We start from the raw sequence: 13960 nt of genomic DNA, 5'->3' as shown, positions 1-13960 counted from the left end.
ACAACAGTACAGGAGACACGAGTGTCCCGTGAGATGCGTAGGTGGCGCGCTGAGAGGCCCACAGACAGCCCGGGGCAGTGAGGGACGTCACAGCATTGTTTTCTAACGTTGCATGACTACTTTGGATGTAATCTGTGCGACACGGCTCAGAGGGGTTTGTACTGTGTGAGTGTCACGGCAAACGCTTTCAGACAGCGGAGAGATTATTGAACAAACAAATTATGACTCGCGCCAGAAAGCACTCTTAACATCTGTCCATATTGACGCAGCAAAAAACAAACAACAAGGAGAGGAAAAGAAAAAAAAGGCAGCCTTCGTTCTTGTGAAATGACTCTCGAGCACTGCCGTGATGGCGCAACAAAAATCAAACCCTCTGCCAACGCTGCCCCGGGTGAACCTGAGCACTCGGGACACCGTGCCACTGCCATGCTGGACTGAACGAGGTGGAAACTGGGCCATCTATATCTGTATCGCCCTCTGATTACGAACGGATTATGCAACCGCACGGCGTGCTTTACATAACCAGCAACGGCCATGCTCTCCTCCTCTATACACCCTTTGTTTTCAACTTGAATTATTCAAGAGCGCCGACCCCATTTCATCCAAGCCGTCTGCGCTCCCGACATCTAATCAAACATGTTACGACACCGAAGCTCATTACGACAGCGATGTGGATCAGTGCCCGAATGAGATGGATGGGGTGTTTACGCATATAAAAACAGCAGCTTCTGGAGTGAATGCTGTTCAGTGAGTTATGCCGATAACATTGTGAGGTTTAAATGAATTTTCGGTAACGTGGACAAACAAACACTCTGAGGGAGCACCGTCTGATCTGCTAAATCTCTTAAATCTTTGAAGAACAGTTTTATGAACTAGCTTTTTTATGGCTTTGGCTACAGTCAGTTTTACATCTTAGGGGCTGGATGAAAGTTATTATGGGGGAGAGCGAGTCAAAGAAACGGGAGGGTGTCTTTTTACTTTGTTACGATCATAGACTGTACATAACAAGTGGATGTAGTTGGTGTGACTTTACCAATCGGTTTGTGGCATTTTGGCTGTCGCCATCTTGGCTTTTTGCAACCGGAGGGGACATGAGAGGGTGGAGCTAAGTACCACAGAGCGCTACATAAGACATTTTTAGGCGACCAGACATGTTCAGGAACTGAAAACACACTGTGAAAAGGTTAAAGTTGTAATAAGTAAAGACGGACAACACTGTGGTAGCGACCTATCAATCACAAGGTAGCCCCGCCCTAAAGCATAACCAGCTTTATGGTCTGTTTGACTCTAAATGGATCATAACTTACTAAATGAACATCATGCTGTATCGAAGAAGACTTGAAACTAGAGATTGAGACCATAAACTCATGTTTACAATGTTTACTGAGGGAATAAATCATTTTCTCATAGACTTCTATACAACCAGAGACAGCCATGAGCACAATTGCAAGTTGGAGGCACATCAGCATTGGCTTCACTTTTCAGAGAGGTTACCATTTGATACTTATTGTAAAAAATAACTACGTAAAAGGTAATAGAATAATTACATCTCGAAGCTTGCTTTCATTTGGATATTTGACCATGCGCTCTTTGGAAGCACTCGCGGCCATGAGACTCAAGCATTAAGTAATTGATTTGATCTCATACACATCGGGCTGTAGCATCATCTGACCCAATTCATATTTATTGTTATCAAGGGAAAATATTATAGTGCTCAGGTCCGTCAGCAGCAAAAGAGCAGCCGCATGTCTGGAATAACTAAATAACTAATACATAAAATTCATTATTTTGTGTTCTTGTTTATTTGCATATCTCTACTGACTGTAATGGGCACACAGGGAGAGAGAGCAGCAGGCTGGAGTGTGTTGTGGCTGCTGTGAATTCTGGGTCAACAGAATCATTATGTCACATGTCTGGATACGTAAGGAAACAGCTCGATCCTGTGCTGCTGTTAGTTATTGTGACAGATCCGACCACAATCGGACAATTACAATCGGAATTTAATTTAAACCTGTCAATCTTGTTGTTCTTTCTACCAACTGTAGAAATGTACATGTTGCGTATATTTTCCTTGATTTGATTAATCCTCCCATATTCCCCCTCGAGCCACCACGCCCCCCCCTCCCCCCTCCAACATACGTAGTTTGTTTTATAAGCCAGGCCCCCGCCCAAAACGATCAAAAGTGGTTGCTTTGGAAACAGCGTGACGTAGTTCAGAGCCCAAGAATAGAAGCGTGAGGAGAGCGGGTCTGAGGTCTCTTGGCTTCTTCCCCCCCCGTTTGGTCTGAGTGGTCTGAACGTTTTCCTCTGATGTGTGTCAGAGAGGGGGGGGGGGGGCCTAGGCTGGAATGATGCTGACATTATTGTCTGATTAGAGAGCAGGGTCCGTGTCGGGGGGGACCCCAGATAAAGAAAAACATCACCTGGCTGGTGGAGCAGACTGAGGTCATTGCTGAGACTGAGGTTTGTTAGGGGAGATTATATTACAACGACGAATCATCAATAAACTTATAGCCGCATGTACACGTACACTCTGCTTGTTACGCAACAGCCCCCCCCCCCCTCCAAGTCAAACAAAGTGAGTCACGGCCTATTTATAGCTACCGCAATACATCTCCCATGTGGATGGAGGCTACTGTGTGTCTGCAGTATAGACGAGCTGTTACATAAATGGGTTTCTGCATGCATGTCTCAGGGGAGCAGTGATTCATACCATGAGCATGTCTTTCTTTTTAGCTGCATTTTTCTTAGTCACCAGCCAAGCAAAAAGTTAGCGAGGCAGCTAAATTTAGTTTGGCTTTATACACTTATTTAGATATAAATGCAAATAAACATTTAAATGAATGCCAGAGATTTGTTAGGAAGTGCGCTCTCTGCCTTTCTTGCCGAGAGTTAGGCGAGAAAACGGACACCAGACTCATGTCTGTGCAATAAACCTAAGGCATTCGCAGGCAGTTCCCAGTTAGCTTAGCTTAGCATAACAACTTTGTCCAAAAGTAACAAAATCTGACAACCAACACTTGTAAAGCTCACTAATAAACACGTTCTTGTTTGTTTAATCCGCACAGAAAACCGCATTGTTTCAGTCTTCGTGCTATGCTATGCTAAGCTAATCGGGTTGCTGGTTACAGCTTCACATTAAAGACATGAGAATGGTGTCGATCTTCTCATCTAAATCTTGGCATAAAAAGCGAATAAGCGCATTTTCCACTCCAAAAAACCTACTCCTTCGAGGGCGGTGCTACGGGCGTTTTTCGCAGTTGCAGTGGAGTTAAAAGGTGACATAACATGTGCTGCGAGAGCCGCGTGTAAATAATGCAATGTGTTTGTGTACAAGATAAAAGAGAAGAAGAGGGAGGGTGAACGCTGAACATTTGATGTGAGTGGGGGGAGGGGTTGCATTTGTATTTGTTAATATCTAATATTACTAACAGCTCCTCCTGTCTTGCATAATACCGGCTGACTAGCGCCGAGTGTTATCACATTAGATAACGTTATATGAGGCAGAGCTCACACGTACTGCTTCATGACACTGTGTCACTGCAGAGCGCCTTTCTACTGAGCCAAACATGAGTTAAAAAAGGACTTTTCTGAGACAACGTCAAAATGCAAATAAAGCACAGAGGGGGGAAGCAGGTGCCGCTCAGCTGAAGGTGGCCGGCGGCCATCTATGTGACCTTCTTCCTGCAGCAGCTAAAGTGTGTCAGCGGAGTGACGCCCCCCCTCACCCCCCCTGTCCTCCTCTCCGGACTTCCCCTGTGGTCTAGTTCGCAGTGTATTTTGGGCTCATCCCCCGGCCACCTCCTGCGGGACACTTTACGTAACGTGCTTTTTTTTGCCCGTCAACTTGGCCTGACACCTCCCCCCCCCCGCCCCCGGCTGACTCCCTGCTTTCGTTAAAGCCCTGTCGGCCGCTGTAAACAGCCTCGCTGAGAGTCTCGTCTCCGCCACCCACTTGGCAAGAACATGGGCGTGGGTATTTATATCCACCCTGCTACCCACCACTGCTGCAGTTCCCAGGGCGGATGAATTATGAAGGAAGCCAGGATGCAAAAAAAGGAAAATGATGCTGTCTGATGCTCATTCTGATCTCATTCTGCTGGTGTTCTGAATAGTTGGGTTTACTGACAGGCTGCTCGGGCCGTCCTCTGGGAAACTCGTGCTTTTTACAACTTCTGCCATTGTTTTACAAGCAGTGTTCAAATACAGTTACATCACTGCTGCCACCACAAATGATGCAAAACCAGAGAGCGATCACTGCTGATACGGTACGGGAGGGAAGTCCTATTAATTATCCAGGAAATTTCCTGGAAAGAGCTACGTAATAAGTATTAAAGCTCTGAGAATGTTAATTAGGTTTACTTTAGTAAAAAGGCTTAAATCTTGAATAGAATTACAAGAAAGTATATTGAAACTAAAGTAAACTTCCATTCAGGGAAACTAATCCATTGACTGTTTTGTCTGTAAAATTTCAAAAAAACATTTTATACCAAAAGTGACTTTTTGTCAAACAAATGTTCTTGTTTTGTCAGACCAAACCCTAATTATATTTAATATCACGTGGGCAAGGAAAAGCAGGAAATACACACGTTAGAAAAGCTGGAACACATTTTGTTTCTCACAGTTTGAGTCGGAAAATGTGTCAGGATTGCACGACACTTACTAACCGTAGCAGCTCCACCGGTTTGAACTTATAATCATTTTTCAAACAACCTGGATTTCTGAGAGCAGTAGACGAGCGTTTGCCGGCTGAAACGACAGACTTTACCTGCTGCTAGCTTGCTAACTGAGCTAGCATTAGTGGCATGATTGAAAAAGGCTCCAACGGACTTTGTAATGTTTCAAGCAAACAATTCTGGTAAGAGGTCTTTACATGTGCACTTCATTGCTACATACATGACGGCATGCTAAAAGACTGGGCAGAACATGGGAATAAATATGCTGCATTTTTCTTGTTTTGCACTATAGAGCTAGTTGGTCCGAGAAAAAGTGCAAGAAAGAAAAAGTAATAACCTTGCAAGAGGAGTGGCTGGTCTCCTATAACCCTAAAACCTAAAGGACGGTTTGTTCGACGGTACTTTTTGTTTGTACGACCTCTGGCGTTTCGGAGAATACTGCAACGCTGTGTCCTCGTAGCTGGCGAATGTAGATTAAACAAAGATTAATGTAGCTGGTGAACGATGCGCTCCTTAGCCTTGGAAATAACACTCGGTTGCTAGAAAGCTAGTTAGTCGAGCTAACTATTGCAGCTACGATAAAAGACACCAGTTAATCCATTCCGCTTAGAAGACGCCGCGCTCCGGACTCTCTTTTTCTCTTATTTAAAGCCCCGTGCACACTGCTTTAGCATGTTAAGAAATCTATAGTATAGTATCGACAGTTATTCAACTATAAAATGGACGTATCTGTCATATTGCACTGACTCAATCTCATTCACTTCTTGAAAGCAAGAAACTCTCCGTTTGGAGATTCCTGGGATTAGAAAAACAAGCCTTTAGCTACTCTGTGGTTATACTTGTGCTTTTATGTTGCTCACACGGTTCGTCTTGATGCCGTCCTTTACTTTGTGCACACTGCTCCGTTCAGGAGTTTCGGTGTGACCCTGCTGTTAATTTGTCCAAGCTTCCCCTGAGACACGAGATGTTTTTCAGCTGAGACAAACTCTGTTTACAGCGGTATCTGCCAGCCCCCCCCCCAGGTCAAAGCTACAAGGTGAGCGGTTCCATAAGGGGCTGTGCTAGAATGTCAAGAATTCGGCTCAAACTTGTTGAACTCATGCGGCCCCCCCCCAACCCCACCCCCACACATGTTGTTTTCCCACTAAGTCAGTTGCGACACAGCGATGAGCGACTCGCTGATGCTTTGATTGGGTAATGCACTTGTTTACGCCGACCCCCCTCCAAAGATAAAAACGAATCCAGCAACTGCAGAATCTGCTTGAACTGAACGTCTTACCAAACAAGTCAGACACTGAAGTCATTTCGCAACACTTTTTCTGCTTCGTCTCAGAGAAAAGTGTTGTGCTAAGATCCTCTTTAACATGCCTGTTTTTTTGGTGAAGGAAAAAAACACTTTCTCAAGCAGATGTGTTACACACAGATATTTCAAAAGCTGAACTGTTAACCAAACGTATGGCGTAACTCACTTCCTGTTCTACGAATGGAAAGGACGTTTAGTGATTCTGTGAGAGACGTCCTTGTATCCAATGACTGAACTTTCAAAGAAGTAATCACCTCATTAAAACTTCTGGTTTTGTATTCTTCCCATCCTAGTATCAGTTACAGCTGGGAAGTAATTAATCATTTAATAATAATAAATAATGGCAGAGTCGGTTTCTTCTATCTTTACATTAAAGTTAAATGACAAAAAGCTGAGAATTTCTCAGTAATCAAAAGTTAAGTTGTGGATGTATTGTAGATGTGAGTGTGGTTTTAGTTATTTCAAATATTGAACTGACTGAACCCGTTTATCTTAAGTTCATGGCATGCACAGTTCCACCGTTTTATAACAGGTGTTCACTCGCTCACCATTGCCTCTTCTCCTCCTGGCACTTTAACTTCAGACACCCACAGGTGGCGGCTTGCAAAGCCGACGCTCTGCTAATGTAATATTTTAATTACTTTTTTGGGAGCGCGCCTGAAGGCGTCACACGGTTCTGTTTGCTGTTCGTTTTTTTTTATTGAGCCGGCAAGTTCACGCAGCACTGAGCGGCGCATCGCTGCGCGTCGTTTAAGCAGCTTCCGTGCACATTGTAATGTTTGCGGATGCAGAGAATGCACAGCACACAAGCAGTAAATGGAGAATCTAATGTGGCCCAGTTTTAATCTCTGCAGGCTGTTCTCATGCACCGTTCGTAGATATCGCACGGAAACCAATTGGCATGTAATCCACGTAACCAGGAACCAGGAAGTATAAAAACCATAAAAACCCCACGCTGAGCAGGAGGGATAGAGGTCGATGGGTCCAACAAAAAACGCTTTGTCTCTCATGTGAAAACCAGAAGTCAATGTTGATTTATTTGTCGCTTAACTTCCGTATTGAAGTAGCACAACTTCTGTAATTATTTTAACCCAAACCACGATCTTGTGCAAAGTAGTTTTGTGGCATTAACCTCAAAAATATGGGCCGTGTTTGCAGTCATTTGAAACGGAATCTCTTTTTACTGCAAAATAACCGGTTAATATCTGCAACAGGACAGCTCATTCTGAACTATGGCGGTTCGAAGATCACACTCTTTACCAACTTAATCTAATTTTGCGGATTTTGTCACCTTTGGATAGAGCCACGCTGGCTGCGCCCCCCCCCCCCTGTTTACAGTCTTTGTGCTATGCTAAGCGAAGCTAACCGGCTAACTGGACCGTCGTTAGCACCGCACTGACAAACGACCTTATAGCTCCACGAGGTCTTGTCCAGAGCTTCTGTCCCTATCGGAGAACCAGAGGGGGCCCCGGCGCTGTTTGCTCAAGGGGGGTTTACATATGTGATATGATGCAGTGCATGCGGTTCGTCGTGTCCCGGTCACTGTACCAACATGGGGTCAGGTGAGACCTCATGCCGGTCTCACACTCGGCACACGTGTTGTCAGCAGCCCCAACATACCAAAGACACACACACACACACACACACACACACACACACACACACACACACACACACACACACACGGTAACTCAAATGCAGTCCAGAGGATCAATCACACATTATGATTTAACATGTTGGGTAATGCACAAGATAATAGTATTTGGACCTTTGGTACCCAAAGGGCTGTGGATCATTATGCATTATTATTATTATTATCGTGTGTCTTTATAGGTTTGACACATGACATGGTTTCGCAGGGTTTGAGGGTGCAGCAGCTATCTGGCTTCTTGTTGCCTTGAAAACACACTATTTACGGGTCCTGTAGTTCCCTGATGATGTCCACAAAAGAAAACAGCAGCTGAAGTCATGTAAATTGTCAGGGAGCTCCCCGAGGACAGGACTATGTAATATGGCTGTAACTTAAGGGAAAGGCAGGCAGCCTACATACCGGATTAGCCTGTTAGCGCAACTGTGTGTGCAATGTGTTTGCACCCTGTCATTAAGTCATGTGCAACAACGCTGGGGTCATTTGGGTTGGTTGGGTTGCTTGGAGAACATGTGCTCATTTATTTTCCTAATATTCTAGTTTTATTCAGCCCTGTGAGTTGTTGATGTTGGCTTCTCTTTCCCCATTGTTTGCACAGACATGACTGCTGTACGACAAGTCAACTTTCCTTTAAAACACACTTTCCTTCTGAACTCATTAAAACCCAATAATGTGTAAAGGTATTAAAGAGGACTCTCTTCCCTTTGACACGAACTGGTTTGCACATCTGGCAAACAGAAAGGTAAACGACACTAACGCATCGTTACGACACCAAATAAAGAAATATTTTAGATGTTTTCCAAACAACTTAATTGCTCAAAGACAATATGTTACTTATCTTCAGGGGTCAGAGTGCTAAAAAAAAAGTACTGCCATCAATCACAGATATGCAGCATAGAAGAAAACGAATCCATTGTATTTCACCACGTTTTCTGAGGCACCAAAAAGGTGAAACAGACAAAACAAATGCATCCAATTTACGGAAGAATAGGTATGGTAGGTATGTTTTATAGCTGCTAAAGAGGGATAAAAAACACCAGCCTGTTTACACTGCATATACACAGTATAGTATATATATATATACAGTATATATATATACTGATTTATATAGTAATCTTGCACACCTGACTCACAGAAAATGCCCGAAAGAGAAAGAGAAAGACAGGCGCAACATTACCTAATTCTAATTGTAATGAGTGGATTATCCTGTAACAGAGGTGGGGGCGGGGCCAGGGAGGTCAGATGATCATGATGATGATGATGGCGGTGATGGTGAGGATGATGGTGGCTGAACGAGGGGAGGTGTGTGTGTGTGTGTGTGTGTGTGTGTGTGTGTGTCTATCACAGATAGAGGCGGTCCCAGAAAGCGCGCAAACAGAAAGAAGGTTGGTTCATGTGAGGATAGGGACCGTCCTGGGCTGAACTCCACGTTACAAATAGAGGCTGCGGTATTCCAGGTGGAGCAGAGTGGAGGTGATCGTAATGTGGAGTAACAGCGCCGAGTGGATCCGCAGTGTTGAGGAATAGAGAGAGGGAGGGAGAGAGAGAGAGAGATAGAGAGAGGGAGGGAAAGAGAGAGGAAGGCGCTTCTTCCTGGGACCGGACAGAGAGACGTTTTTCTGCGGAGTCTTGCGCACCGGCGGAGAAAACTGATCCTTCTACAGGTACGATTATTATTTCAAATAAGTTTTTTATTGTTATTATGAAGAACTGATTATCATTTCGCTTAATAAAACGACAACGTGTACGATGGATTGGAACAAGCGTACGTTCTCTTCAGACTCTAAATCCCGTTTTAACTTTACTTAAACCCACGACTCTTTGAATGTTCAGTTGTGATTTCAGGATTTTGTGGGAACAAGTTTCGGCGTTTTATTCGCTCGCGCTACTGCTTACGCTGCGATATTTAAAACACGAAAACTATTAAAAGTAAAATGTCTACAGATGCCGGTGATGCTGCTGTATGTGTAAGGAAGAGCGGGGTCCGATTAGATAGATCCCCGTCACACATGTGGGTCAGCGCTGATGAAGTAGAACAGTGGGACCGGAAACAGGTCACGGGCTTAGGAGACGATGTCAGACCGTAACGAGGAGCGGGTGAACCCAGACGTGTTCCACGCGATTGTAGGTTATACTTTTAAATGGGCTCGTGTCACATTGGAATCAATAATTACTTCATGTTGTGTTCTAAAGTGTGGCTGAGAGCTCACAGCCGTGTGAGCGGTCCGGTCCGATGACTGGCTCTGTGTTTACAGCACGTGCTGTCCCATATTGATCATGTAACGAGGCCGGCAGAGGTTATGGTACAAGTCGCTCCCGTTTCACCGGAGAGATGTAATGGGGTTACATAATACTGTGTTGTAATGGCTATTGCGTAACCATTAAATCCCACTTCTGATGTGCCTCTTTCTGTTTGACCACTAGGTGGCACTGTTGCTGCATCCTCAGAGCGCTCAGCACCACTCAGTGGTTGTCCACCACCACCACCACCTGACAGGCACGATGTTTGAGGAAGAGTCCCAGCAGGTGATGATGGGCCAGCAGGATGTGTCCATGCTCCAGACTCTGGAGTCGCCCGTGAGTCCCGGTGGAGGAGGAGGAGGAGGAGGGCCTCTGTCCTTCACAGACGAAGCCGTGTCCATCCTGACCTCCAGCAGCCTGTTGGCGCGTTCCCTGCTGGGTCGCACCTCGGCCGTCAAGCGCAAGGAGAGCCCTTCCTCCAGCGTCCGGCGCAAGCGCGAGTTCATCCCGGTGGACAAGAAGGACGAGGGCTACTGGGACAAGAGGAGGAAGAACAACGAGGCGGCCAAGCGCTCGCGGGAGAAGCGGCGCGTGAACGACATGGTCCTGGAGAGCCGCGTCCTGGCTCTGCTAGAGGAGAACGCCCACCTCCGGGCCGAGCTGCTGGCTCTCAAGTTCCGCTTCGGGCTGGTCAAAGACGGCCCCAGCGCCGCCATCCTGCCCCTCGCCGCGGCTCCTCAAACCTTGACTCCTCACTATTATCTCCACAGAGGCGATGGAGGCCTCCCCAGTTCCTCGGCCCCCCATGCCAACGGCCAGGCGGGCCAGCTGAGCTCCAGGGCCTCCAGGGACGCCGGGAACATGTCGGAGGACTCTGGGTTCTCCACGCCGGATGGGTCCAGTGTGGGCAGTCCGATCTTCTTCGAGGACCGGCTGAGCGATCACGGGAAGTTCTCCCCGCACAGGGCGGAGGAGCTGGGCTGCGACCTTCACCACTCCCCCGTTAGTGTCCACCACACCGCAGGAGCCGCCGGAAGGAAGTCGGACTACGCTGAGGGGATAAAAAACCTTCCCCACAAGCTGCGCTTCAAGACTCCCGGTTGCGGGGAGGCGTTCGATGCCGCGGGGGACTGGCGGAGCCCCGCGCCGTCCACAGCGGGACGGGAAGGTCCGAGGGAGGCCCCCAAAGGACTGAGTGCGGGCGAACCGGCGGAGGGGCACTGTGCCGGCTCCTGGCTCCAGCAGCTGGAGGGCGAGGAAGTCAGGAAGGGGAGGCAGTCCCCCCAGTACAACGCCTCGCCCGCTGGCCTCCAGCCTCCACCCGCCCAAGGACAGACCGAGGTCCAGTACAAGCACGAGAACACTCACCTGAAGTCGCAGCTCAACTCTTTGAGCGAGGAGGTGGCGCAGCTGAAGAAGCTTTTCACAGAGCAGCTCATGGCCAAGGTCAACTGAAGACCGGTGCTGTGTGTGTGTGTGTGTGTGTGTGTTTCCCAAGACGTCTAGACTTTTGAGGAAGTGAGCTCAGAAATTCAGGAGCTCCCCCGGACTGACAAACCTCTCAAAGTCTAACAAACTTTTAACAATGTCTTGTTTTTTTTATTTCGAATGCTGTATTATATTGTAATAAATGTCTCGAAAACACTCATCTCACCACCCAGCTGTGTAACAGCGACTCTATCAGCGTCGCTCAAGTCAGGGAGTCTTATCCGTGGTAGAGTGTGATCGTTTCTCTATGACCCACACACTGTGACGACTACAAACACGCAACACAGGGCCGTTTACGTCGCAGCATTCGGGCTCGGTTGGTTCCGGAGCCGCGCTGCATTCGATCGGAGGTCGGCGAGCGGGTTTGTTGTGACGCGATGGTGGAAGTGTTTGAGAAGATAGGACTCACCGCACCAGCTGAGACGGGTCTGCCGGAGGCTGCGAACACAAAGCAGAGACAGACAGTAAAACACACGCAGAAGTTTAACTGTTTTTCTGGTTTTTGCACACTAAACACTCATTAGCCCCGCTTCTCATCACTTGTCATGTCGAGGAGCTCCTTTAAGGAAACGCACTGTAACTTGTTCTGTGTTGATGTTTTGCGTCTCACTTCAGTCCCTGTCCGGTCTCTGGCTTTTGAGTTTATTTGAACTGCCGTGTAATCTGTACCCACGGTGATGGGAAAGAATTTAACGTCTGTTGTCTTTCTGTACATTTTCATATTAAAAAATAAAAAAACATTTGACAAGACTTCCTGCCGGTGAGTGGATCATTACTCGAGGGACACAAATACAAACTTTGCACATCAGGTTCACCGAAGAAATGTGTTCTGCAGCTCTGGAGGGAGCTCTGTACGGTTTGACTAAACAACCCCGGTTATGTCATAATAATGAAGTCATCGCGGGGTTGACAGAGGGCCTTTGTTACGAGCTTCTGGCTTTGAGAGAAGTGGGCATTTAGGAGCGCAACGTGGGTTCTAAATGGAAGGTGCCGCTGAGCTGCATCATGGGAAGTGTAACCGGAGTAGTCCCCAAACTGGATCACTTGAGCGCACCCTTTTAAAACACAGACAGAACAAAGCCTCGCTGTTATGTAACGTCCATTGTTGCAAATGTCATACAGCAATAAAACTGACCACAAACAACGTGACGTAATTTCCCTAATGACCGATAATGAGAGAACAAAGAGAGGGAGGAGCTGTGAGGTTTGTTCTCTCACAGTCCCTGCAGAGACAGAGAGAGAGAGAGAGAGACAGAGCGACAGAGAGAGAGAGAGAGAGACAGAGAGAGAGAGAGACAGAGAGAGAGAGACAGACAGACAGAGGAGGGTGTGGCGGCAATTACTCAACTCCTCTCTATTAGAAACCTTCCAAACATGATACGCTTTAATCACAACAGCTGGATTCACATCGCTGAAGAATGGGAAGCATGACTTTTTATAAAATAGCAATACTACGCCAGATCTGTGGCCACTGTTTCCCTTGGCTCTAGTTGGGAATTTGTAAAAAATGAATAATAATAATGAAATCATGCTCCTTTGGAGTCAGCAGAGGGCAGCAAAGACAATACAATCAGCATCGCTGAGGAGCCCAGAGTCCAGTGTTTCACCAGCTACCTTTAGATATTAATCACGCTGCTCGTCTCTGCAGTTCGGATTGTTCCTGCAGGTTAGCGAGTTAGTTGGCATGGGGATGATAATAGATATATGCAGCGACTGTGCACAATGTGTGTGTGTGTGTGCGTCTGTGCATGCAGGTAGAAGCTGATGCTGTAAGTATAAAAAAGGTCAATTGAATTTAGAGCAAAGAAATATATCTGATGCAATGCAGACGTAATAATGTCCAAATCATGAGAGATGATGCTCTCAACTGCCTTCGCATTAAAAAAGCTCTTCATGCCCGTTGAGGGAACCTTTGGTGTAATTAGGTGGCCTGTTTGTAAGAACACAAACACTCACTTCGGTAAAGTACGGACAGACCGGAGTAAACTGCAGAAGCCTGAGAGGTAATGAGAGGCAGACGCTGCAGGTGTGGAGCGGAGAGTCTGATTCAGTGAATCTACTGCAACATGCTGCTGTTACGCTACCGTCCTCACCCACATACAAAAAAACGCAAACCCCACAACCCCCCCCCCCCCCATTTCTGTTCCCCCCACTTTTTTTTTTCTCCAGTGAAGGGATAAAGCCTGTTGCTAGGCAGGCAGTGCGACAGTTGCCATGGCAACGCTTGCAGACATAGCTGAAAGGGGGGGGGGGTAAAAAAAACGTTGTGTTAGGGTGGGGATAAGGATGGGGTGCAAAAAACAGAGATGGAGTGATGCAGAGACAGAGTGCGTGTGTGTGTGTGTGTGTATATGTATATATATATATATGTGTGTGTGTGTGTGTGTGTGTGTGTGTGTGTGTGTGTGTGTGTGTGTGTGTGTGTTTATGGGGGGAGGGGGATGCAAGTTCACGGGCCAACGCTGGAGGAGCCGCTCGTCTCCTCCAGCTACAGAAGGAAACAAAGAGGTGCAAAGGAATGGTGACGCGTGTGGGAGTTTCAACATTGGAGGCTCCGCATTGGGAGTTCGCCCTCGGGTGATGCAGTGTGACGGGGCCAAGGTG

The 13960-nt window shown here is 46.9% G+C and overlaps 1 protein-coding gene across 1 annotated transcript; it reads left to right on the top strand.

Moving 5' to 3' along the window:
* Positions 1 to 9085: 9085 nt before the first annotated feature.
* On the top strand, positions 9086 to 12106 carry nfil3-6 (nuclear factor, interleukin 3 regulated, member 6). Its single transcript, XM_079178410.1, has 2 exons — positions 9086 to 9291; positions 10052 to 12106. The coding sequence occupies exon 2, from the start codon at positions 10130 to 10132 to the stop codon at positions 11321 to 11323; it is 1194 nt and encodes a 397-aa protein (XP_079034536.1). The 5' UTR covers positions 9086 to 9291; positions 10052 to 10129; the 3' UTR covers positions 11324 to 12106.
* Positions 12107 to 13960: the final 1854 nt, after the last annotated feature.

This window comes from Pholis gunnellus, assembly GCF_910591455.1.
Source record: "Pholis gunnellus genome assembly, chromosome: 17".
In the NCBI taxonomy this organism is placed as follows: Eukaryota; Metazoa; Chordata; class Actinopteri; order Perciformes; family Pholidae; genus Pholis; species Pholis gunnellus.
Note: the sequence above shows the minus strand (reverse complement) of the source record. Positions and strands in the feature narration are given on the sequence as shown.